Source organism: Gymnoscopelus braueri (genome assembly GCF_963280865.1).
Source record: "Gymnoscopelus braueri genome assembly, chromosome: 5".
In the NCBI taxonomy this organism is placed as follows: Eukaryota; Metazoa; Chordata; class Actinopteri; order Myctophiformes; family Myctophidae; genus Gymnoscopelus; species Gymnoscopelus braueri.
The window spans coordinates 31,605,679-31,629,361 of NC_137606.1; the positions used below are offsets into that span (position 1 = coordinate 31,605,679).

General features: G+C 40.9%; 1 protein-coding gene across 3 annotated transcripts; it reads right to left on the minus strand.

Moving 5' to 3' along the window:
* Positions 1 to 416: 416 nt before the first annotated feature.
* Positions 417 to 23,683, minus strand: LOC308085491 (tripartite motif-containing protein 3-like). Of its 3 annotated transcripts, none has more exons than XM_080428663.1 (13): positions 23,517 to 23,683; positions 11,038 to 11,216; positions 9,064 to 9,304; positions 8,699 to 8,850; positions 8,426 to 8,606; positions 7,547 to 8,276; positions 7,343 to 7,446; positions 7,069 to 7,236; positions 6,799 to 6,967; positions 6,229 to 6,288; positions 5,582 to 5,652; positions 3,959 to 4,099; positions 417 to 2,742 (listed from the first exon to the last, which is right to left on the minus strand). In XM_080428663.1, the coding sequence occupies exons 2-13, from the start codon at positions 11,181 to 11,183 to the stop codon at positions 2,590 to 2,592; spliced, it is 2,316 nt and encodes a 771-aa protein (XP_080284789.1). In that variant the 5' UTR covers positions 11,184 to 11,216; positions 23,517 to 23,683; the 3' UTR covers positions 417 to 2,589. The 3 variants fall into 3 exon arrangements, with proteins under 3 accessions (XP_080284789.1, XP_080284791.1, XP_080284790.1); XM_080428665.1 differs by lacking the exon at positions 23,517 to 23,683 and adding an exon at positions 15,335 to 15,584; XM_080428664.1 differs by lacking the exon at positions 23,517 to 23,683 and adding an exon at positions 14,780 to 15,324.

The following is a 23,683-nucleotide window of genomic DNA, read 5'->3' on the forward strand; positions in this document are numbered from 1 at the left end:
ATCAGGCTAAGTATTCAATTATAAACAGTTAGGAACATGAATGTATGTTTTCATTTTCTCCGCCAGGCCGAAGGCATGGCCGATCAGTCTATGTTTGTCTATCAGACTATGTTTGTCAGTATCATGATCAGTGTCATGGCATACAAAATGACTGCACAGTGTATATTGTCATAGCTCAATGGCAATAAGATTGGACTACAAGTGAGCTTTAACAGGTTGATTATTAGGTTCTGAAGTAATAATAAGAATAAGTAATAGTTGATGTTGAAGTTTTGGGAAAACTATACTCTGCTACCCAAAGAAACATCCATGCATCTTATACAAAATCAAAAAGGGACTTGAAGACTATTTGAGGGACTATGAAATAAATCCAAACACAAAGTACACAAGTGAATAGTCACAAGAAAACACAAGACTTCCGTAAACCATGTGCTTTTATTACCAGTGCATATTCATTGAGAAAACAAAAGTGTTTGTATTTGGTGTAACACAAATGGCATACTTTAGGTTTTCAACAATGCTTTGATCACTTTTCCAAAAGTGAGCCCGACTCCTTGAAGATATCTGGGCTCCTGTTTGGCAACAAGTCAAACAACAGATCAGATGCATAAAAGTGTTGGCACTCTTTATCCGTCCTATCGTGACGTGCAACACTCATTCAGAAGTTCTGATGATTTCTAAACTGGCAGGGGGCGATAAGAATGCTTGGATGCGCGCTATGGTATGTGAAATCCCATCATACTAGCACTGCAGGTGGCCTTTTTTATGCATCTCATCCATTTGCTGCTGTGGGCAAGGTCCTTATATTACATGATACTGTATGAACAGCAGGGAGAGTAAGAACAATATATAGCTCTTCTAGCATAGAAAGTTTATAGGAGCTATGGCTTGACATAATGCAGATAGAAAACGTTAAAAGTATTTTTGCATGTCCCATAATCATAACACAGTGGTATTATCATAGGCAAGTCAATTCTAAGCTTACGTACATGACTTTCCCCAAATGTCATCAAATTCTTCTTTACATCTAATACATTGTCAGAATTGCAAAGAAAACAAAATTGAATCTGTAAAACAGAATTCATTATAGTCAAGTGTTAAACTGTGGATATCAATGAGTTTCTCAGTCTCCCTTACAAAGTTTGCATTGTCATCAACAAAAATATTTTGGAGCTGCTCTTTAACAATGAACATGAAATTTGAAGACAATTCATCGGTACCCGGGGTGATATTCCAGGGACATACTGTACATGCATGTTCTAGGTTCAAATGTTAGTCACCGTCATACGGTATTTTGCTGTAAAAGATCAGTCTATGAGACCACACTACCAGTCTATCATTAATGAAAAACGAAGTACTGTAGTTTCAAAATCTCTCCCTTGATGAGTACAATGTAAAATCCTTAAGTGTTAATTTATTCATTTGTAACTCAGGGAGTGTACACATTTACACTCTCCGAGTTAAATTGACTCTCAGAGTTAAATTAACACTCGGGATTTCACAGAGTAGTTTTGGACCTCTAGTGTCTGACTTAAGGTTAGAGTTGTTCATGCTTACAATGTGATGCAAGTGTCCAGGTTTGAAATAATGATGAGCTCTGCTTTAGGGTGAATTTTACCTTCAAGGGAAAAGGACAAGGTGTGGGATTTTAATGAGGGGAAAAAGCACATAAAATAATTAGAAAAATAATTTGTAAATGCTGAGCTAGTGTATAAAATAAAATAAATTAGCAATTCCTTTTTTCGTTTGTATTTTTCTTTAAAACAGGTATTACAATCATTTATTGTGCTGCTTACATTTGCAATAAATATGACAAACTTTATTTCGAGCATGTGCTAAGCTTTTCGGTTCAAGAGCACACTTTTAAACAGCTGCCATAAACATTTGTTTGAAATGCTGGAATCGTTGACCGCTGTTTGAATTACCAAAAGGCTGTGTTTCAAAATCATAGCACATGTAAATACGGAGTGATCCAATATACACAATATACATTTATGCATATACAGTACATACAGCAATTCAATGCACAGATGGTGGTGACATTAAAGTTAGATGCCAGTTGTCCATAAAGGAGGAAAGTTATGACTTTCATAGTTGAATAAGCTTAGCGTCATTCAATTCACTGTAAGCACTAACTAGATCATGATGAAAACAACCAATTGAGTCCGTGTTCTCTCCTAGGCATTTAGGAGCAAACAATGGCATGCATTTGGACAAGTTATGGCTCATTATACTTCAATCTATCTCCGACCCTTCTGGTCATCCAGAACAGCTCTGATATCTTTTAACAGTGTATTACGTACAGTACACAACAATTCTTCATACTTCCTCTGACATCCTTCCCCCGCTTTACTGTACTTGACACAGAGGCATTACATCACCTTTAAAAAAAGAAAAATAGCCTTCAATACACACCATAGAAGAGCGTCGGTGTGGGCGACGTCATTGTGTCTGGGAGGTCAGTGAATGTTGTTAATCGGATGATGTGCATGTCAAAAGGCTGAATTGGAAATGGTGATTGCACCCTGTGTGGTACACTGGTTATGTCATCCTTCAAGTCCTCACAATGTTGTCAGGTGGAGCCCCACTCTACTGCAGGTAACGATAAACTTTGAAGCAGTGGTTCCCAGAGTCTGCCACCGCCACGTGGCCATCAGAGGTGAGGGCTAAGCCCTGGGGGCCGTAAAGAGGGTCCGCTGATGTGTTGATGTATGAGAGAAAGGACCCTGAGCTGTCAAACACCTGCATGGAAACGTAACATACAGTAAAGGACAGGTTTAGACAAAAACATCAGAAATCCAACAGTCTCGTCAGAAAATGGATTGATACTTAATGACCAATTCAAATAATGTCAAGTAATTACTGTATGTATTTCTCTAGCCATATATATGATACAAACATGTTAATGTATATTAACATAATGTACAGTAGCACTAGCAGCTAAAAGACCGTATTATATTAATAACAAGGCAGGCGACAGAAGTGGGCTTGAGCCCTGCGAGACAAGCTCAAGCGAGTCGCCAGGTGAGCAAGTGTCTGCGCCAAGTGGTGCGATGGCCAGATTGGCCACACTATCGACACCAACTTGCATACGGTTATAATCTACTCCCAACTTGTATAGAGTTGTATAACAACTTATTATAAAGACTTACATATTGTACATAAATCTTTTTTTTTTGTAAAGATTTGTTTTGGGCTTTTTATGCCTTTATTTAGAGAGGGATAGTGAAAGTAGGCTGACAGGAAATGGGGAGAAAGATGGGGGAGTGACACGCAGCAAAGGTCGTCGGTCGGGAGTCAAACCCGCGACACGCTGTCAGGCTGGCATTGCAGCCTAGGGTGCCTGGACAGTCACACTACGGCCCAGGCCCACTGGCCTAGCGGTCCAGGCGCATACCACATATGCTGGTAATCCAGCTTGACAACGTGTCGCAGATTCGACTCCCGATCCCGACGACCTTTGCTGTGTGTCACCCCCCCCATCTCTCTCCCCATTTCCTGTCAGCCCACTATCCTATCAATAAAGGCAGAAAAAGCCCCAAAAAATATCTTTAAAAAAAAAAAGAACACATTATGTCAATATGTTACATATAAAAATATATATATACTTCATGCACTTTTTTCCTGTAGTACTATATATGCATTTCAGATGAGATCAGGCTGTGAAAATCATGACAGCTAAAACCACACTCAAAATAACGCACCTTCAAATAGTGGTTAGAATAAGATAAAGATGTCACACGACTCTTAACCACCCTTTTCTTATGGGCCCTATACGTCGTTGACCATATTCCCATGGGCTACACTAAATACCTTTGCCAAAAATAGCAGATCTACAAGCTCACAACCCGTCGCAATGTACACTGTGAGCTTGTATATCTGCTATTTTCCCCTCGAATAGGGATGGCAGGGTTCAAGTGGTTAATTATATGAATTATTTCATATACAGTAAGCCTACCTGAATCCGGCTGTTGCCCCAATCAGCAACAATGATATTTCCATTGGCATCTACAGCAACCCCAGTTGGAGCATTGAACTGACCATTCCCCTCTCCATGGGAGCCAAATTTAAAAAGAAATTCTCCATCTGCATTGTACACCTAGTAGAGAGATTGAAGTTTCAAAGTTTAGTTTCACCTTATCATGATATCAACATTTGGAGAAATGTTTGTTTTGACAGTTTAAAGCTCCCTCCACTGTTTATTTTATTTACGAATTTCAGGTGTTTAATGTTTTACAATGTGGTACTATAAAACAACAACAGGAAAGGCAACCAGGCGCTCAAGTGGCTAAAACATTCCCATACAAAATATAATATTGTCCAGCGCTCTTGGAACTATATGCTCCCAGGCACTCAAACAGGAAAGAAATCCTATATTTAATTGCCTTTAGAGTAGCTATATGATTAAAAAGACATGAAAAAACATCGGTTGTCATCAGGGCAGCAAATCTAAAGTGACCAACAGATGGCAGTCACATAAATGGCATTTAAATAAACAAAGGAAGAAATGTATTTCTTTATTTATCTTAATTATGTTTATTTTCCTTGATATTGATTATAACTTTTTCTGCATTGATCATCTTTCTCTATATTGTACTATTTCTCTTTGCTTATTTAAATGCCAATACCATGACTGCCACCTATTGGTCACTTTAGACTACTGTATTATGTGTCTGAAACCTTTATCTTTTGTTATGCCCTGATGAAGACCAGCAATGTGGTTGAAATATGTTGGCTCTACAATAAAGGCTTTTAAAATAAATTCTTCCTCCCTGTTAACATTTTTGGGTGCCGGAACCATTACGTGGATTTTGAGGGCGAAGTTCAACAATTTAAACTCCTCGTGAAACGGTATTTGTCTAAAGTGACATATGTGGATTTTAGGTTATAGGTCAAAGTGAGAGTAAACTTTACTCATAGACAACGGTGCTCGCTTTTGCTTTCACTTTATCACCTTTGTGAGAATTTACCTAATTTGCCATAGAGAAGTCTGATGCATAATTTATAACCATACAGGGTTTGGTGAGAACATAAGGGGAAGAGGGGGATTTAAAAGTGAGGACACTAACTATGATGAAAAACAATGCAACAGACATGACACTCTCAAAATCCTAAGCTTCTACAACAAATATTAATTTAAGTATGCGATCTAGAAATAGTTTTGTCATAATCCCCCAAAAATGTAGGAATAAACAGTTTCAGTTGTGTCTCTTTTGATAGGAATGCCATTTTCAAGTATTATTTAGAGTATTTGCTCTCTAGGCATACTGTAGTGTATTGTTGAAATTGAAATGATCACTATTGTTTTTGTACTTGTTTAGATTAGAGCTTCATGCATGTCCTTTTTGTAACTGAATTTTTACTAGGTAGATATTTGTATAGAAAGGTCTAACAAGGGACTGGGGTCGCAAATTGGCCTCGGCTATAAACCCCATATAAAATGCAACGGTTTCATGTTTTATTACTTGATTCATTGTTTTTTGTATTGTCCCTGTCAAATAAACATAAATAAAATAATAAATAAACAAACTGACATTAAAAATAACACACATATTCTCCACACTCACACGACAAACCCTACCTTGACTGAATGGTTATGGAAGTCTGTTACAACAATTTCATTTTTGTTGTTTATGGCCACAAAGTGAGGACCTAGAGGGGATCGAGTAGGAGAGAGGAAAGATGAGTCATCTACTGCCTGCTAGCTTACAGTATGAGAGGATGTCCCAATCTATTTTGGGACTTTCATTAGAAGAAACACACTTTCCACAGTAAAGGGCCGTTCACACTGAGCACTATAACTATAACTATATCATTCACCATTGTATTATTTTTTATAGTAGGTGTGAACTCTGCCATCCACTTGACTTAGAACAATTTTTAAAACTATATTTTTACAGTTGCAGTAATAGTGCTCAGTGTGAACGGCCCTTTAGACTGTAAAAAACACACCAGTTTGAGAGTGGTAGAGCATGGATTGGTTTGTTGTACAGACATAACGCTGCTATTGCATGGTGAATGCCCCACCCAGGCTCCCACATTGTTAAACTAACCATAACCGTATCCGTTGAGTCACCCACACTTCAAATCAATCCTTTCTAGAGTTTCAATTGCAGAGCCCAGTTGGTATGTTAACATTGAACAGACTGAGCATGTGTGAAAGGAGTAGACAAGAGACCCGTTTGTCAGGATGAAATAAACACAGACAATAAATCAAGTATTACTTACTGAAAACAGGGCCAGATTTACTAAGCTTTTGCTCCAGAGTAATGTTACCACCACTTTTTTCTAAAAGAAAAAAAGGTCCAAGTGAGAAATGAGACTTATAATGAATGGAGAAGTGTCAGATGAAGTAGAGTACATGATGGGCTTTCCATGCAACAAGTGAAGCCATATCATTGCAGGATTACACTAATTCTGAAAATCCTCTTAGTTACAGAGTGAAAACAATGGTCTAACGAGGAGGCTCGTTATGTTCTTTCATGCAACAGTGCACTTAAACAATTGGATTCAAGAAAATTATAATATTAAGCAGGTATACAATATAATGTGATTTTATTAAATGAAAGGATCTCTAAATAGTCATGCTCCTCGCTAAAGTGCTGAGTCATCTGTGAATATGTACAAATGATCATACTCCTGTGCAATATGAACCATGGAAAACATCTGTAAATCTGGCCCAGGCGTGTTCACTCAACACATACATGAGGCAGCACTTGCCTTGCAAATCTGTGCGTAATGAGCGATTCAGTTTAAATTATTGTTTGTTATTGAACTCAATAGCACATCGTACTGTACCTGCGAACTGTCTGTCTGATGTTCCTCGAGCTCCAAACTTAGTCACTAGCTTCCCATTTGACTGGAAGATGAAGACACAGCAGGCCTTGTTATCAACAGTGATGATATGGCCATTCCTGTCAACGGCTACGCCTTTGGGTCCCATTAAACGGCCAGCCCCTATTTTGTTCTGTGAGGGCCAAAGGAACAGTCAAAAAGTTAGTGATATATTTTGATTGTGTGAGGAATGGTCTGTCACTTTTTCTCCCAACTTTGCTTGTGACCATTCACCTTGAACTTTCCATCTGACGAGAAGATGCTGATCCATCTGTTGTCATAGTCAGCCACAATGATGTCACCATTACTGTCAACTGTGACGCCTGTGGGTCTCTGCAGTTGGCCTGGTGAACGACCTCTGACACCAAACCTCAGCTTGAACTGTCCATCATTGGAGAAGACCTGGAAAATAACACTTCAGTTACTCCACATAACCACCTAAGCCCTATAAACTTTGTCATACAGTATGATGAACATCCTCCGGCTCTGTGGTGTGGCAACATCCCACCTGTATACACTGGTTGTTGCTGTCGGCAACCACAATGCGGCCATTGCTGGATGTAGAGATGCCTTGTAGGTTGGTGAACTCTCCTTTATCTCTGCCCCTCGTTCCTGATAATGCAACATATGTAATATAAGAATACAGTGTTCCAGGTACACATGCACGCACGCCATTTAGTGCCAGCCAGCCATCAATTAGCCGTATACCCACCCACTCTGTAGATCAGCTCGTCTTCAATGGGGTTTTCCTTTTTCTTGGTGGTGCTGTACATACTGGAGGGCCTGCGGACAGCCTTCTGTCGAACGTGACCCCCTCCCCCACTGGGGGACTTCACCCTTCTCTTCACATCATCTGGTGACTGGAGGACGTCTGATGGCTTGACAGCACGCAAGCGGAACGGGCTCCCCCTCACAGGCTGGTCATACAGCAGTAGAGAGAAGGTGAACTCTCCCTCAGAGCGTAGGGTATATCCCACCTCGTAGGTTCCATTCTTATTGTCCGCCACCTCAGCCTCAGCACACGCAACGTCTGCGGAGGTGATTTCTGCCCTCAGAGCAGCATTCCCAGTCTTCACCAGCTCCCCAGCCTTGTCCTTGGTGGTTACCGTAACAGTAGTGTGCTGACCCACCAGCGCATGCCTCAGGCCCTCGCCGGTGGCCACACTGGTATGGCCCACAGCCCCTGTCGTGATCAGCACTCCCAGATTCTGGATGGAACGCCGCAGGCCCTCTGTCTCTACCTGGCAATCTAGGTGTCCGTTCTCGTGGGGCTGCTCAGGAAAAGTGTGTCTGGCTAGGGCACTGACCCGCTCTCCCATCTGCTTCTGGACCAGCAGGACCTCTGTGGCGCTGCCGTGACTCAGGGCCTGTTCTGTGAAATTGCAGCTGCTTTGGATGTTCTCCTTGCCCTGCAGCAGTGATGCTAGCTGTGCCTGAAGTACCTGAAAAAACACACAACCAGGTAAAGGTCACCAGTCAAGGGTGATTGCAATGCAACGCAGTGGAAACATTTCAATAAATGAACAGCACAGTACAACCCTTCTAGAGGAAGGGTTTATATAACAGCTATATTCTGGGATAACATTCTGACCTTCTGTTTGGTACTGCAGATATTCTCTACATCAGTGATGAGGGCGGTTTTACGTAGGTGTAAGGCCTTCTCCAGCTCATCGAAGGTGTTACTTATTTCAGTCACTGCCTCGTTCTTGCGGTCCGTCAGTTGCTTTGAGATATCATTCACAAGCTCGATGGCTGCCATCAACTGAGGTAGCCTGTCAGAAATCAGTAAAGAATAAATAGTTAAAAGTCTGAGAGGGACCTACTGTACCCGAATAGTAAAACACCATCCTTGATATCTGCATACCTGTTGCGCACAGTGTCCAATTGAGTTTTTAACGCTGACTTATGCTGTTCCAGCACATCCCTCAGTGGAACGGTCACATGTTCTCTGTGCTCCCCTTCTGTACACTCCAGGCACATTGCTGTTTCACATGACTCACAATAGAATTCCATCACCTGCAGAGGGCGCAGTGGAGCAAACTGTAAGCCAAGTGACTAATGCATTCCTGGAGCTCAATCCTCCAAGAAATTAAATAATACAAAATATGTATACACAATGTAACTGTACTCATGCCTAGGTGTACCATGTTCTGTCTCTGCTTATCTTTGAAAGACCTCAAACAATACATAACAATCTTGGTCAAATTGTTATATCTGGAAGAAGCTTACCTTGCCCTCATGGTTGGGGCAAGAGAGAGGCTGGCAGGCTGCAGCTGCACTGACTGACTCAAGAGCATTGCAGGCCTCAGGTTTGGTGCACTCTGGGTCCCGCTGCAACACCTCCATAAGGTTCGTGATGAAGAAGTTGTTCTGCAAGGCAGCCACACCTTTCTCTGGTAAGATAGACGTTTGGCGGCACACTGGGCAGGATAGAGTCAGAGACTGAGGAGGGATGTAGTTTTGTAAGCATCTAAAAGAAGGCAAGAGGTAAACGACAGAGAGACGGGTCAGGGAATTGTTGCTATGGAAGTGACTTCTAGTTCACAATGATTCTAGGAAATTGTTATTTGTTAACTTGTTGTTAGTGAAGACAAAAAGGTTTAATTGTGGTTAGAAGGCAAGGTGGGGGAAATTGACATTTTGATTTACTAACATGGCAAACATAAATGATCTGTGGTGGCAATAAAGAGTGCAAAAATGCTCAAACTGATGAAAATGCTTCTGTCATGTGAGAGGAGCGAGCCTGTGGAAATGTCTGCTCATTGCCAGCAGCGCTTTAACATGACTAATCCTGTTTTCCTGTGGCAAAGTTCAGACTGGTTGGTACCTTATGTCATACAGGCCATAATGATGGGACAGTTAGTGGCATGAGTGCTGTCTGTGCCCTAATACACATTTCAAGCTGTGATCCAGTAAACATACTGAACTCATTGCTGCTAATTGTATTTATTTTCCGTATTTTATTCAAAATAACAGAAAATGTCATTCCATTACAGATAGAGTACACTTTATACTGTCTTATTCCTTAATGAACTAGAAAGGTTGTCTAGCCATGTGTACATGTTGAGGGGCCTATAGAGGCCCCTCAACATGTAATTACAATTTGGGATGATCGGATGTTGCCTTCATTGCATGTTTTGTAAGAAATAGATTTGGAAGCAAATTACAGGCAAACAGGATGGAATATCAAAAAGCACTTTGACGCTCATTGTCACATAACTCCCGAGATCATGTGTACCAAATGCGTTGGGAAAAAAAGAATTATGTTTCTGCAACAAACGGTGACATTTAGCTTTTGTGGTGCCCCTAATAGGTCTCAGTGAAATCACATTTGGCTCTGCCTTGTTTATAGGCCTCTCAAAATCTGATTACAATTTGGGGTCGATTGAACAATGCCTGCATGATTTTAGGCCCTTTTTTGTCAAATGGCCCCCAGCAAACTTTGGAAGCCATTTATAGCCAATTAAAAAAAATATGAAAAAAAAGTTCATGTATAGCAATTTGTGTGAGCTTTGGACAAAAATATGCTAGTAGCAATCTGGGAATAGAAGTAAAGAATGTGTTTTGAAGAAAATGCAAAATGGCCGAAAATCTTGTTAGGCAGATTACATGGGGAGCTGCCTAACTAGGTTAGGCAGCTCCCCATGTAATCTGCCTACATGGGGCCTAGCATCATGATCCATGGAATCAAGGGGAAAATAAATAATTGTACAACCTACGTTTCAAGAGTTATACTGTAGGCCGAAACGTAAAGTGTGTTGGTATAGTGCCTCCATAAGGCCGAATAGATTTTTTTCCTTTTCTTTCTTTCTTTCTTTCTTTCTTTCTTTCTTTCTCTTTCTTTCTTTCTTTCTTTCTTTCGTCTACAGGCAGCATGCATGCAAGGTTCGACACTGATTGGCCCAATGGTTTCTGAGTTTATCTGCACACAGACCCACAGACAGACAGACAGACCTGGCGGAGATAAAAGATGTATTAACTATTCAGCATCTTTAAAAATATTCAGTGGTACTATGTATTTAGACATAATGAAGCACTTCAGCCCTATATAGTATCATAGGGCTTAACTTCGTCATACAATGGATGTGACATGTTGCGAATTTGTGGATCTGCTATTTTCGAAAATGTTACTGTAGGATTTTCATATATTTTCTATAATGACAAAATAGGGACGCCAGGTTGAATGAAAAGGGGAAAACTCACTTCTCGCAGAAAGTGTGCAGGCAGGGCAGGACCTTAGGGTTGTGATAGTGATCCAGGCAGATGCTGCAGACCAGGAACTGCTTGTCTATCTGCCTGACCACAGGGCTAGTGCTGCCTGTCTCACGCTTAGCCATGATGAGGGACATTCAAAGGACACGGGAGCACAGGTACCACTTAACCTAGACGAAAGGGAAAGGAAATACATTTGTGAGCGAGGTGAAGAGCCATGAAGAGACAATCACAGCAGAGGAGGGTGTAATCACTTCATCGGCCTAATGCAGGGGTCTTCAACGTTTTTCAGGCCAAGGACCCCCTAGCTGACAGAGAGATGAAGCAGGGACCCCCTCTATATTGTATAAAATTGTGTTTCAAGATAAATAAAAAAAATCACACCCAGTGTGAAGTGGGCGATGTGGTCATCACAGTGATGGAAGCTCACTTAAAAAAAAAGTAGTTTTTGAAGGGTGTAGTTTTTTGAAGGGTGTACTAATGAGGTGTCCCAACCCCACTTATAGGGGCGGCTACACCGCCCAAAAATGTTTACCTCTTTGCCCAAAATAGCCGATCTACAAGCTCACAACGCCTCGCAGCACGAGGCGTTGTGAGCTTGTACTGTAGATCTGCTATTTTTGGCTAAAGTTCTTCTTTCTTCTCTTTTGGCTTTTGGCTAAAAAAGAATCCTATCACAAAGATTTGGCGGCCCCCCTGCAGGAACTCTGAGGACCCCCTAGGGGTCCCGGACCCCCTGTTGAAGACCCCTGGCCTAATGGAACATGAAAAGAAATGAGTCACAATGACTGCTGCTCAGTAGGAAATAAGGATGAGAAGAGCAAAGATCAGTGGCAGAAACAGACTGTCCCTCACGAAATACGGTATTAAATGATACCAAATACAATACAAAACATGAAATCTCTATTGCATCTATTACAGTACGATATCCATCCTTTCTGATTCTGCCTCTACAAAAGAATATTGGATTACCCTTTTAATGCTTTACAGTATTTATGGACAGAAGAGGACTTTTGTATTCATATATTGTAAGTGAAAATCATAATAATGTTAATGGCTTGGAAGAAAAATGAATCCATGTAATCATGGCTCTCAGCCAAGTAAATATCCAATCTAGGAGCAGTCATTCATGTAGATATTAATCATATACTTCAAGGATAAGAATGGATGACTGACAGATTCACACACACCCTCTCACATGTGCCTAGATTAAGTAGGGGACCTGTTATATGAAACACAAAGACTCTTATTCTTTTACGAATAGTCAAAACCCATATCAAGCTTCAAGGTTTCAAAGTGTTCTTTGATATTATGTCATGTGTACACATACATAAGGATAAAAAATATATTGTTCTGGTTCCTCATGACATTGTAGCAGCTTCAAAAATAATAAGAGTTAAAATCTACAACAAGGAATATAAACAAAAAAGGAATAATGAAGAACTGTTGTCCTAGCGCTTAAGGTACTTGAAGGTGCTGTGAGCAAGGTTCTTACTCCTCGATTATACACATCTACAATAAACATATGTGTGCAACAAAAAGTTGTAAAGTGACCTGTCCAGTGTCCTTGGCATTGTCCAACACAGATCAGTGGATGCCACATGCATTCTTATAGCGAAAGATGCTATATTACATGGAAGGGTATCAGTGGGTTAAGAACAGATTATCTCTCTGTGCCAATGATACGTTGTGCATCCGTCATACGTGCACACGCACATCGAGGATTACACACCCAATAGCCATAACCATGGCATGGGTATACTGCTTTACCATGGTCCTTGGACATTGCTGAGAAAAACGGCATCTGTATTTCATATTATTCTGTTACTACATGCATTTATTTTTCTGATAACCTTGTTTGTACTTTTTTTATCAACAGAATTGCAACTAATTGTGTACATAGAACTGAAGACCATGAAGAGAAGAGTGCTGTGGTCAGAGAGCTGAGATAACTGCCAAAGGTATATTTACCACACAAAACATGCGTCACTAGCACTAGTTCTACTACTTAAGTTCTACTACAGATGCTGTACAGAGGAGAGTGACCATGCCAATGTCTGCCACTGATGGTGGTCTGTTCTACAACATTGAGAGGATAAAAAAGAAATAAAAGCTTTACATCATCTTCACCAGTTTTCACCATCACCAATGGGTGGAATTCTGAGGAACAGTGTTTATAGGAAAATATTCAACACCATCCAGACATAACGGCTAGCTGAGAAGCTCTCTGTGATGCAAGTGCCCCAGGACCTGGTGGCCTGGATCAGGGCACCGTTCGGTCACCCTTTTTGTTCACCCGCTACACATCTGACTTCCGCTTTAACTCCGAAACGTGCCACAGTCAGACGTTCTCTGACGACACTGTCATTGTCAACCGTATCACAGATACGCAATAAGAGACCTCCAGCCCTCTGCATCATTCATGGGGAGACAGTGGAGTACGTGGAAACCTACTATTTCCTGGGGGTACACCTAAAACAAGCTGAACTGGACTGATAACGCAGAGGCCCGTTACAAGAAGAGCCAGAGCAATCTGTTCTTCCTGAGGAGGCTCAGGTCCTTTGGCGAGTTCAACAGGATGCTGCAGGTGTTCTACCAGGCTGTTGTGGCCAGCGTCCACTTGGGGGGGGGGGGGCTGGGAAACAGCCTGTTACTGTCCCTTTTGTTACATTGACAAAAGGGACAGTAACAAGCTGAATAAGCTTGTGAAAAAGGCTGGCTCTGTCGTTGGAGCTAAACAGGACGGTGTGGAGGTGGCGGCGGAGGTAAGCACAATAAGGAAGCTAGTGGCCATCATGGCTAACCCTTCCCATCCCCTCCAGAAGGAAATAGTAGGGTGACTGAGCAATAGCAGTCTTTCATGCCGTCTGCCATGAAGCTGTACAATTACGCCACCACCAGGCATCCCGCCTGGTCGGTGGTCTTGGTTCTTGCACTTCTTATCCTGTGGACTAAGCACTAATGACATCAGAAACTGGTGTCTTGAAGACATACATGTGTTTAAGCACTGAGATATATAAAACTAAACTATTTATGAAAAATATGATCAATAGAAAAATGCTATATTCATGAAACTTTCAAATAAATACTTTCATGCATACTACATTCTGAAATCATACGCAAAAACAAACAAACACAGAAACAAACAAACAAACAACATAGAAAAGGTCAATGCTAGCTGGGACAGCTGGCTCTGATTTTCCTACTGTTGGCTGCAAAAGTCAAGAAAAGTGTTTCCTAATTCTAGGGAGTGCAGTTGTATTTGACAGAATAATGTCAACAGGATAGGACTGATGCTTGATGGAATATACCATGATCTAGAGATCATGGATTTTACATAGTGCAGACATGAATGAGAGAATTGTGCAGAAAAACTCAATATTAAGTGTCATTTTCCATGACATTTTAGAGTGTGAGGTATTTTGTTACAAACTCAAACAACACAGTAACAAAGCTATTGGCTTTACTTCTCGATCTGTGGGGGTTACCATTCAGCCAGATAAGAAAACAATGTGCACATTGTGTACAAATTGATTCACTGAGTTAAGAAAGCATTACTACATCTACTAGCTCATCCATGTAACTATAAGCATTCCAGCCCTACGCCATAATGTGTTAAAAACACAGACAGAGCTGCTGCTGGTAATGACAGTTTAAAGGCCATTACTTAAATCTGACTAATCCTTAGAACACACACATAAAAAATGTCCCTTAGAAAGCTATGTCAACTCACCCTTAACCTCTTTACCCGTCACAGAACCGTATCAGAGGTCAATCTCGCCTCATCTTTCAAGCCATGGCGCCAAACCCAGGATTTGTAATCCCTCTATTGAGGTTACAGTACTTCTACTGTACAGGGAGCGACATTTAGATCTGTCCTTTGATGGAGCAGACTGCCAGCAGCTTTTGTGCGCATCTAGTAGCAACAGGGGGAACTAAACTCAAGCTTACCGCTCCATTTTTTCAGTTCCTGTCTGAGCAGTGCGTTGACAAATACAACAAGGCCTGTCTTTTCTCCAGTGCTAAGAGGAAGGAGAAAAAGAGGAAGCCTTAAAAAGCCACACCTCAAATTCCTAGTTCCTTCCCTTTGACTAAGACTGGCTGAGTTCACTCAGGCACCACCTGTCTGCCTATGGGGAGATGGGGTTAAATACACAGATAACGGAGAGCTAGTAGCTGGCCTCTCTCTCACATGAACAGGCAGGGTTCAGAGGCAGCTGTCTTTCTGCAACACAGAGCAGTTAGCTCTAACAATGGCATTCCTTCCCTGCTTTCAGCCACAACTCACCACAAATCGTCTATTCCCCTCCTTTCCTCTCTACTGTTCTTTCTCGCTTGCCTTCTCATTTTCTATTCGACATACGCATTGTCCTGTGTGTCACCGACCCAAATCTCAGCGATGTTAGAATTTCTGTTACGCAGGAAGACCCGTTGTTGTTATAGTTGCTCAGTGATTACAAGGCCTAGTGACTAAAGGAGTTATCCAGATGCCTTTCACTGTCCACACACACACCCAGTCTGACTGTCCCAGGCTCTTCCCAGCGCCTCTCTTCCTCCCTCCCCTCGTCTCCACACTCCAAAAAGCCCCCTCCTCGCCCTCCCTGCGCCTGCTTCCCCTCACATGGGCTCTGAATGGCAGCAGCTGAGCAGTGACATCAGGAGGCAGCAAGCCTGCCAGATCCCAGAGGCTCCTCCTCTCTGTTCTAGGCCTGCTACAGTCTCCCTAGTCCTCCATTCCTCCCCTGTCTGTTCCCTCAGCAGCCCTCCTTCTGCTCAGTTCCTCCCCCTCACCACAGCACAGAAAAAAAGACAGCAGCTTGCAGCAGCAACGCATGCAGCTCTACGGAGTGACTGTAGACGGGTTTAGCAAAAACACAAAAATAATACAGCTACGGTTAGAAATATAATATCACACAGAAATAGATCCTAAAAATCCAGGAAGACAAGCAAAAGTGTGATAGGACATCTGGATAAACACACACAGTAATTTTACGTACAGCACAGTATAGTAGCAGAGGTTAAGTCAAGGACTGGCCCTTGTCCAAAAGAGGGCAGATGAGGACAAATCTTATCTAGATTGATCATTAAAATGAAAACATGAATAGAGATAATGGTGATGGTAAGGTTCTAATAGAGAAAGGAATGTGGTGAGTGAATATCCTCTTCAAGGCATCCTTATGGGAAATTGCCTGTTCAGCAGTTCTTCTGCTCAGATCAAGTTTATTATTCTAGTCAGTCTGCAGCAGTGTGTTCTCCTTACTTCACAATCCACTTTCACACAGGAACAGCCCTATATAACTTAAGCCCTATATACACACCGTCTTGCAATGAATATTGAAAATAGCAGATCTACACACTCACAAAGTGTCACAAAAAGTGATACCTTCACTTTATATACTTTTCCTTTAAAAAAAAAGAGAGCCAGGTTGAAAGTGGTTAAGTGGCTTAATGGCCTTCTCTGATCTACCACCTGGATTACTGTGGTATCCCCCAGAATGTAATGACAAAATCAGCACACTTACACGTGCCAAATCACTTTGAGTCTGACTCAGTCAAAACTTCCAAATGACCATCACATGACCGAGGCAGGACAATCAGTTCAGCAACTATCGCTAATTTTGATTGCGATTATTCTATTTTACTAATTACTTTTTTGATTAATTGAATAATTGAGGCACATTTCTTTTTTCATACTGATTGATTAACCACTTAAGCGTCATTTTATACTTCGTCACACAATGGGGTCACGCAAAAAGTGAACATAACAGATCTACAAGCCCACAACACGTGCATCGTGGACACGTGAGCTTGTAGATCAGCTAGTTTCACTTTTTATATCTTTATTTATTTTTACTTTTCACCCATAATGACATGCCCAAATGACTGATTATTAATATTTATCTTATTAATCAATAGTCGATTACTTTTTATAATCAAATTCCATCGATTAGTTCGATTAACTGCTGCACCCCTACTCCAAACAACCTTTCACCCGAGGTCAGGTCTGTGTGACAGAGACAGTTTAATTGGATCTCAGCAACAGGCTTACATTCAGAGAAAACATTGTGCTCAGCTTAATCTGCTTTGATCAAGTCTGCTGCATGAGGGCATATGGCTATATGCCTTTCTCTTTCCCAAAACCCACCATTAGTTTTGCCCCTCACAGGCTATACTGTACTGTGCAGTAGCTCCACTATACTATATTATAAAAACAATTGTGGTAACACTGTATAGGAAGGTTGCGTAAGAATTGTGCTCCGTTATTCCCAGCCTCCATACTGTAGCACTGACTTGGCTGCCTAGTTCTGGCGTACGATTGTACTTTGAACAGTAGCATGAATACTTCTGTTATTACAAATAGATGGGGTGTGATACTGTTGGTTGTGAGGGAGGAAATGTGCCACTTAGAATTACACACCAAAAATATCTGAAATATTGCTTAAGCTTCTACTCCACGTTTTGTAATTATTAAATGGATCCCATTAAGCAGAGAAAATACAAGCCCTACACCTTATTGCCTTTTCGTGAAGTCAGTCTGTCAATATAAGGTTACAATTTGATACTCAAAATAATATGATTAATTTCAGCTACTTTTACATTACTTTGTTTTCAGGAAGTTAGACTAATCTCTGTGATTTTTCCGATTTTTCTGTTTTAGTCAGTATTTGCGATCAGTATTTCCGCATTCCTTAACTGTGTTTTGAGTAACTGTAACAAATTGCACTTAGATGTGAAGTCGCTTTATTGCAATCCTGTATTCCATTCCATTGGCAAACCACTGTGACTCAGTACTGAACCTTCCAGACATTTCCAGTCAGTTGTGTGAGTCACTGGTAAACATTCATGAGGATTTAAGTGACCTCATGTAGTGTTAACCTTTGGTGATGTGTTGTTGTCAAGACAGTGTTTAAAAATAGAGCCTTGCATTTTTCTATTCACATCTATTGTGTGCGGACCGTCATCAATGTACAACAATTGTTCTACAGTGGATAGGTGAAATTAGTAAAGAACTAATTTCTCACTGTAATTTTGTTAATTTCTCTGTTGGACAGATTGGCTTTAGGTCTCTGTTTGATAGACAGGGTGACAGAGAGAAAGTGAGACATACAACAAGCCTACCATTGATAAGATATTGATTGTAAGGTTCAAAATACATACTTTATCCAAGGCTTGAAGATCTATATCTCTCAAAATATACAAAAACAATGATGGTGACCTCTGAACTGTAGTGATTTAATTTGAAGGATTGATATGCTCTTAAGCAGTGAAAGATCCTTCAGACATGGATAATGCATGACTGCTCACAGACTCATGTGTATTGTGACTTCATTTTATCACTCAAATGACCCCATTTGCCCTAGTTATAAAAGTCTGAAAACAACAACTTGGTTGAATCAGACCTGACCCTCCGGCCAATCTATCCTTCCATCAAACATGAACAATAAAAATGTTTGTATGCCGAATCTTGAGGATCTTTGTGGGCTGGGCCCCGTAAATGTTTCTGACTTTCACAGGAATCATCAGTCAAAGAAATGTAGGCCTAGTACAGTAACTTCAATATACTGTAGCATATGACCTTATAATTTGGCAATACTTGAAGTAGATAGCCTACTGTATTACTGTATACCACTAGGTTGGCTCTCAGACTCAAATGCTTGAAATGCAAGAATGTTTAATTCCTTGGACATTCTTTGTTTGATTAGGTGGCGCCAATACACGACAATTACATTTGAAAAAAGTGAATCTTGCTCTTACCACGTATTGCGGAATGATTAACCAATTTCAACCTGGCATCGCTATTTTTGGCATGTCAAAATAGGGCAAAAATGTTGGCTATTTATGTCACGTGACACCATTGTAAGTATGAAATAGGGCTTGCTTAAGATAATTGCTGATAAGTTGAACCGAGGTACAGTATAGAAGACAAGTTATGGTACAGCTATAGAAGACAAGTTATATTATAACGTATATATTATAAGTTAGCTATAGCAAGTAAAAATATGTCAAACAGCGTTCAAGGAAAAGAGCAGTTTTAAGATCTGAGAACAAAATAAATGATGACCATGTTATATCAAGTACAGTAGCCAGAAGTGTCGATTGACAGTGACAAGAGAAGACAGGGAGTCAAGAGATGTCTGTGTCACTCACAACGTCATTACTATCACACAGGCAGACAGAATACAGTCTCGCGTAGCCAGACAACTATTCCACAATCTCCGAATGCTATATAGAGTCTGGAACTACACCTCCCGAAATCCGAGAGAGGAAACTGGCGCTTCCATTCACGAAAATATATTTTAAAATATATGAACATTTTATTTTTTTATTTCCATTTCTGCTGAGCAGCAAGCTAAATATCCTTAGATGATTTCGATTTACATTAGGATAAATTCGCGCGACTGTACAGACGAAACGGAAGTGGGGAGGAGGCTTCACATCCGGTTTATATTTTAATCATGATCAGAGCTTCCGAGTCCCATACTGTATGACCGGAAACATTTGAAAATTGTGGGAGGCAACAGTCTGGCCACGCGAGACTAGACAGAATACAATGCGGCATGTTGGAGAGACTTTCAGCCTGCAGGCATGCACGCCACGCACTGCAGATTTCATAAAGGTTGATGTGCCCCATGCACAGGCCAACGCCCAGACCACCACCTATGGGCAACTACTACTAACTTACTGCTGTCACTCAAAACTTCACAGCCATTATCATGCGATGGTGCTGTGTAACTCAATAGATTTTACGACAAGTTATAGTTATACCACCAGAGTTAGTATAATTAGCATAGGGTCGACCCATGCTAAAACTGAATGAAGAATAATGGATCATTGGTGTCATCATTGAAATTTGATAAAAAGTGAACTCATTTGAATTTTGTAGGCCTTCATTATGAGACTGTAATGCTTCAGCTTCCTATAGTATTTCAGTACGTTTCAGTTTCTTTTTTTCCTTTTCTTTTATTAAATTACAGAAATAAATGTGTATATATAGAACTAGGCAAGAAAAGAGAGAACTCCTGCACACTGTCCTTAAACTTGGCAGGAGTTCTATTTTCTTGCCTATGGATATATCCTCCTACGCACCTGTCTACAAGAAACGGAATGTGTGCTAGACTAGAGCCTTTACTGTCGAGATATACAGTAGAACTAAAACATTATATATAATGTGACAAAATCACCCACAGAGGAGTTGTTAGTCTCAGTGTCATATCTGCATTTGTTTATAGAATGCAATGACATTAAGATTAAGCCATTAACAATGGTTCCAATTGTGTGTCTTTCTTGCTAACAAACTGATATCACATTCCTGGAAAACGCATGCCTGAGGATTTCATTAAAAAGCATAACACTATGTGCTGACCAAGATACTAAAGCAGAGAGTGCAGACTGACTTCTATGGTCATTACATGATCAATGTGAAACATAGGTGCTAGTAAAGTATGCTAAACCTGTACAATCTCTGCGACTAGGCAATCATTGAGCTTACAGTGTGCTTATAAGATTGTAAAGCTCTTACCTAAAATAGATTTGGCTAGGCACAAAAGTGATTGATTGATTGATGTACTTTATTTAGTAAGACATGAGAACAACAGTACATGGAAGTACAAATTCACAATACAAGGTCTACTAAACTGGAAGACTCATTAAGCACTGAGCTTGTTTAAGATGAGATCCCCATGCACACAAATCATGATGACATATAAGAGACAGACAGATATACACACTACTATACAGAACGTCAAACAATCAGCTTACAGGTTACTGGTATGAAGAGTGAAAAATATGTACAAGAGAAGAAAAAAACGGGGAGGGGGGGGTAGGTTAAGACTTAGACAGGGGCCATTTTCGAATTGCAGCCTCCTGAAGGTGCATCTTTAGGGCAGTTTTGAAAGTGAGTAGGGTTTTACACTCCTTTACTCCTTTTGGTAGGGCATTCCACATTTTTGATGAATAGCACGAGAACATTCCCTTAGTTGAGCCAAATCTGGGTTGAACATGATTTGTGGAGCTGCCTCTGGTGTTATGATCGTGGACTTCATTAACGTTTTGGAAGTATTTTGACAAATACAGGGGGATCCCAATGTTGTGGTGTATCTTGAAGACCAGGCCCATAGCAAGTTGCTGTACTCTGTCCTCAACCCTAAGCCATATAAGATAAAGAGGGTGCCTTTCAAAAGACTATCTACAATGAATTGCTGTGATTAGTCTAATTTGAAGACTCATGTAGTAAGTGAGCAGAAAATAATCAATGATGATCATTGTGCTCACAAGCATCATGATATCTTGACGAGGCCAAGTCATGGTTTTCACAGTCACTCATATGACAATAATAGGCTTCAAAGCCTATATCAAAATGGATTTAAAGGGGGGGGGGGGGGGGGGGGGTAGATGCCTTCATAATTTGGCTGCATTGAAAAATTGACTTCTCTTAGTGTCCTTTCTCTGATAATAAAAATACAGACATTAAACTTTTATTGTAGTAGTAAAAAGTAACCTAGACATAAATCTAACACCTTCTTAGCCTGTGTAAACAGGACAACATGGCTACCATCCTTATAAGAAGGCGGTGGAAATGGATAGGACATGTAATCCGTAGAGAGCAAGACAACATCACCCAAACTGCCCTTCACTGGACACCAGACGGTAAACGCAAGAGAGGCCGACCCAAGAACACCTGGCGCAGGACAGTGGAGGGAGAGCTGAAGAACCTGCATCACACCTGGGGTCCTATAAAGACGCTGGCCCAGAACAGACAGGAGTGGAGATCCTTTGTTGCTGCCCTACATGCCAGCCGGCATAAAGGGCAGTAAGTAAGTAAGTAAGTAAGACATAAATCTGGTCAAGTTAGGCGAAAGTACGGAGTGCAACACGTTGCACATGTTGAGATCAAATATCTCAAATTAATAATTTCTTGGACATAAACCCAATTATCCACTGCACAGAGTGATTATTCAAATCATACTGTACCAACAGTCAAATCCAATGCTTAGACGATTGAATAAATTATGTTTACAGGACAGTTACTACAGCATAATAGACAGACAGTGCTATTACTTCCTAAACAGCTGACACCATGGTTAAATGTGGTCAGTGAGAGACTGGTGGTATCTGATTGATTATTACAAACATTAATGTAATATTAATAATCCATCAATAACGACCCATCACGTCTTAGTCTAGACATACAGGGAAGTGATTTAGAAAATAAATACCTCTACTAGGCAGTAGAAGGCACATTCCTATGGGGTAGCATGGGTCCAGCTCCATCTTCATTACTGCCACATTTGATCAAATTAGTATTCAGAGATCGTATCCAATCATTTCTGAGGTACAATTTGTGCTCTACTCTTGGCAGTTTACACTTAGTTGTTAATTAGTTCAGGGTTTGCAAGGGGAATGCTATCTTATATCTGCAGCGCTACAACAGTGTCTGAATATATTTGCATCTAAAAGTGTTTCATGTGTTCCACTGTTATAGTGGCCTGCCTGATTTGTATACAGCAGCTGTAGAAGTGAAGTGAAGTGAATCTGTCTGCAACATCAGCCATACTTGCTCTGTTCATTATGAGATTCGTATACAACAACCTTGAAGACCAGAAGTAGACATGCAACCATTCTCTATGCCCCTTAGGCACAACAACCAGGGATGTCTGTAACCTGCCCACGACCCGGTGTGGACTGCAAGCAGAGCAAAAAAAATAGTCAAAGCATCCAACCAGCTGCACCCATTAAATCCAGATATCTAGGAAAGGCGCTTTACACAAAGATAATCTGCTTGAAAAATAAACAAACGGCCAATCAATAATAAAGATTCACTGAACCATCTGGAAACCATCCAGGTCAGAGGTATGGAAATTGCACTGGCTGTTGCTGCAGTACAGTGCCACATGAGGAGTCATACAGTGACATAATCAAACTACCAGCTGATTCACAATTTCCAAACAGAGCTTACAACCTCCTTATAAATTCAGATCACACCAGCTGCGAGATTTACTAATCTCCCAAACAAAAGAATGTGTATGCTAGTTGAGGAGCCCAGCCCTCAGACTGCAGCAAAGATGCCCACCTGCCACAGATAAAAAGCAGCCAGGGCTGCCTACTGTAGAAGCTAAAATGGAGAAATGAGTGGGCTGCTCAAGGAAGCAGTAAAGACACAGAATAGTAGGTGGTATAGTGCTATCATTTCTTGCAAAGACTGGTATAAAATGCTCGTTTTGTATTCCTTTATTTAAACACTTATTAATCCAAACGCATTGCATATCCCGACAGAAAGGGTAGGGTGGCAGTAGTAATTACTGCCACCCTGTGATTTATGGATGGACAGATGCCGGGCAGGATGTAGCAATCAATTATTCATCCCCCCTTCCCTGTATTGAGGAATCAAGGAAATCTGCACTGGTTTTTAATAGAACAAGGAGGCAGCAACAATACCGTATATAAATAATGAATGGCCAGATTGTACTCACTTGAATTCCTAGCAGGAGGCATTGAAGTGTCAGCATCGCAGGCTGTACAGAAAGCTGCCCATTGTCAGTGTCCTATACACGCCAACAACAAAATCCAGACGCCACTGGGAGACAGAAATGAAAGGGCAGGGTCTGTTTGGGAAAAAGAAGAGACAGTGAGGAAAGGG

What these genes read in the sequence shown, in the direction of transcription:
- LOC308085491 (XM_080428663.1), bottom strand. Translation starts at nt 11,183, where the DNA reads ATGTCCCTCATCATGGCTAAGCGTGAGACAGGCAGCACTAGCCCTGTG. An exon ending in CGTCAGATGGAAAGTTCAAG is followed by an intron (nt 6,968 to 7,068) that starts GTGAATGGTCAC and finishes TGGCCCTCACAG; the next exon opens with AACAAAATAGGGGCTGGCCG. An exon ending in ATCAGACAGACAGTTCGCAG is followed by an intron (nt 6,289 to 6,798) that starts GTACAGTACGAT and finishes TTTTTCTTTTAG; the next exon opens with AAAAAAGTGGTGGTAACATT.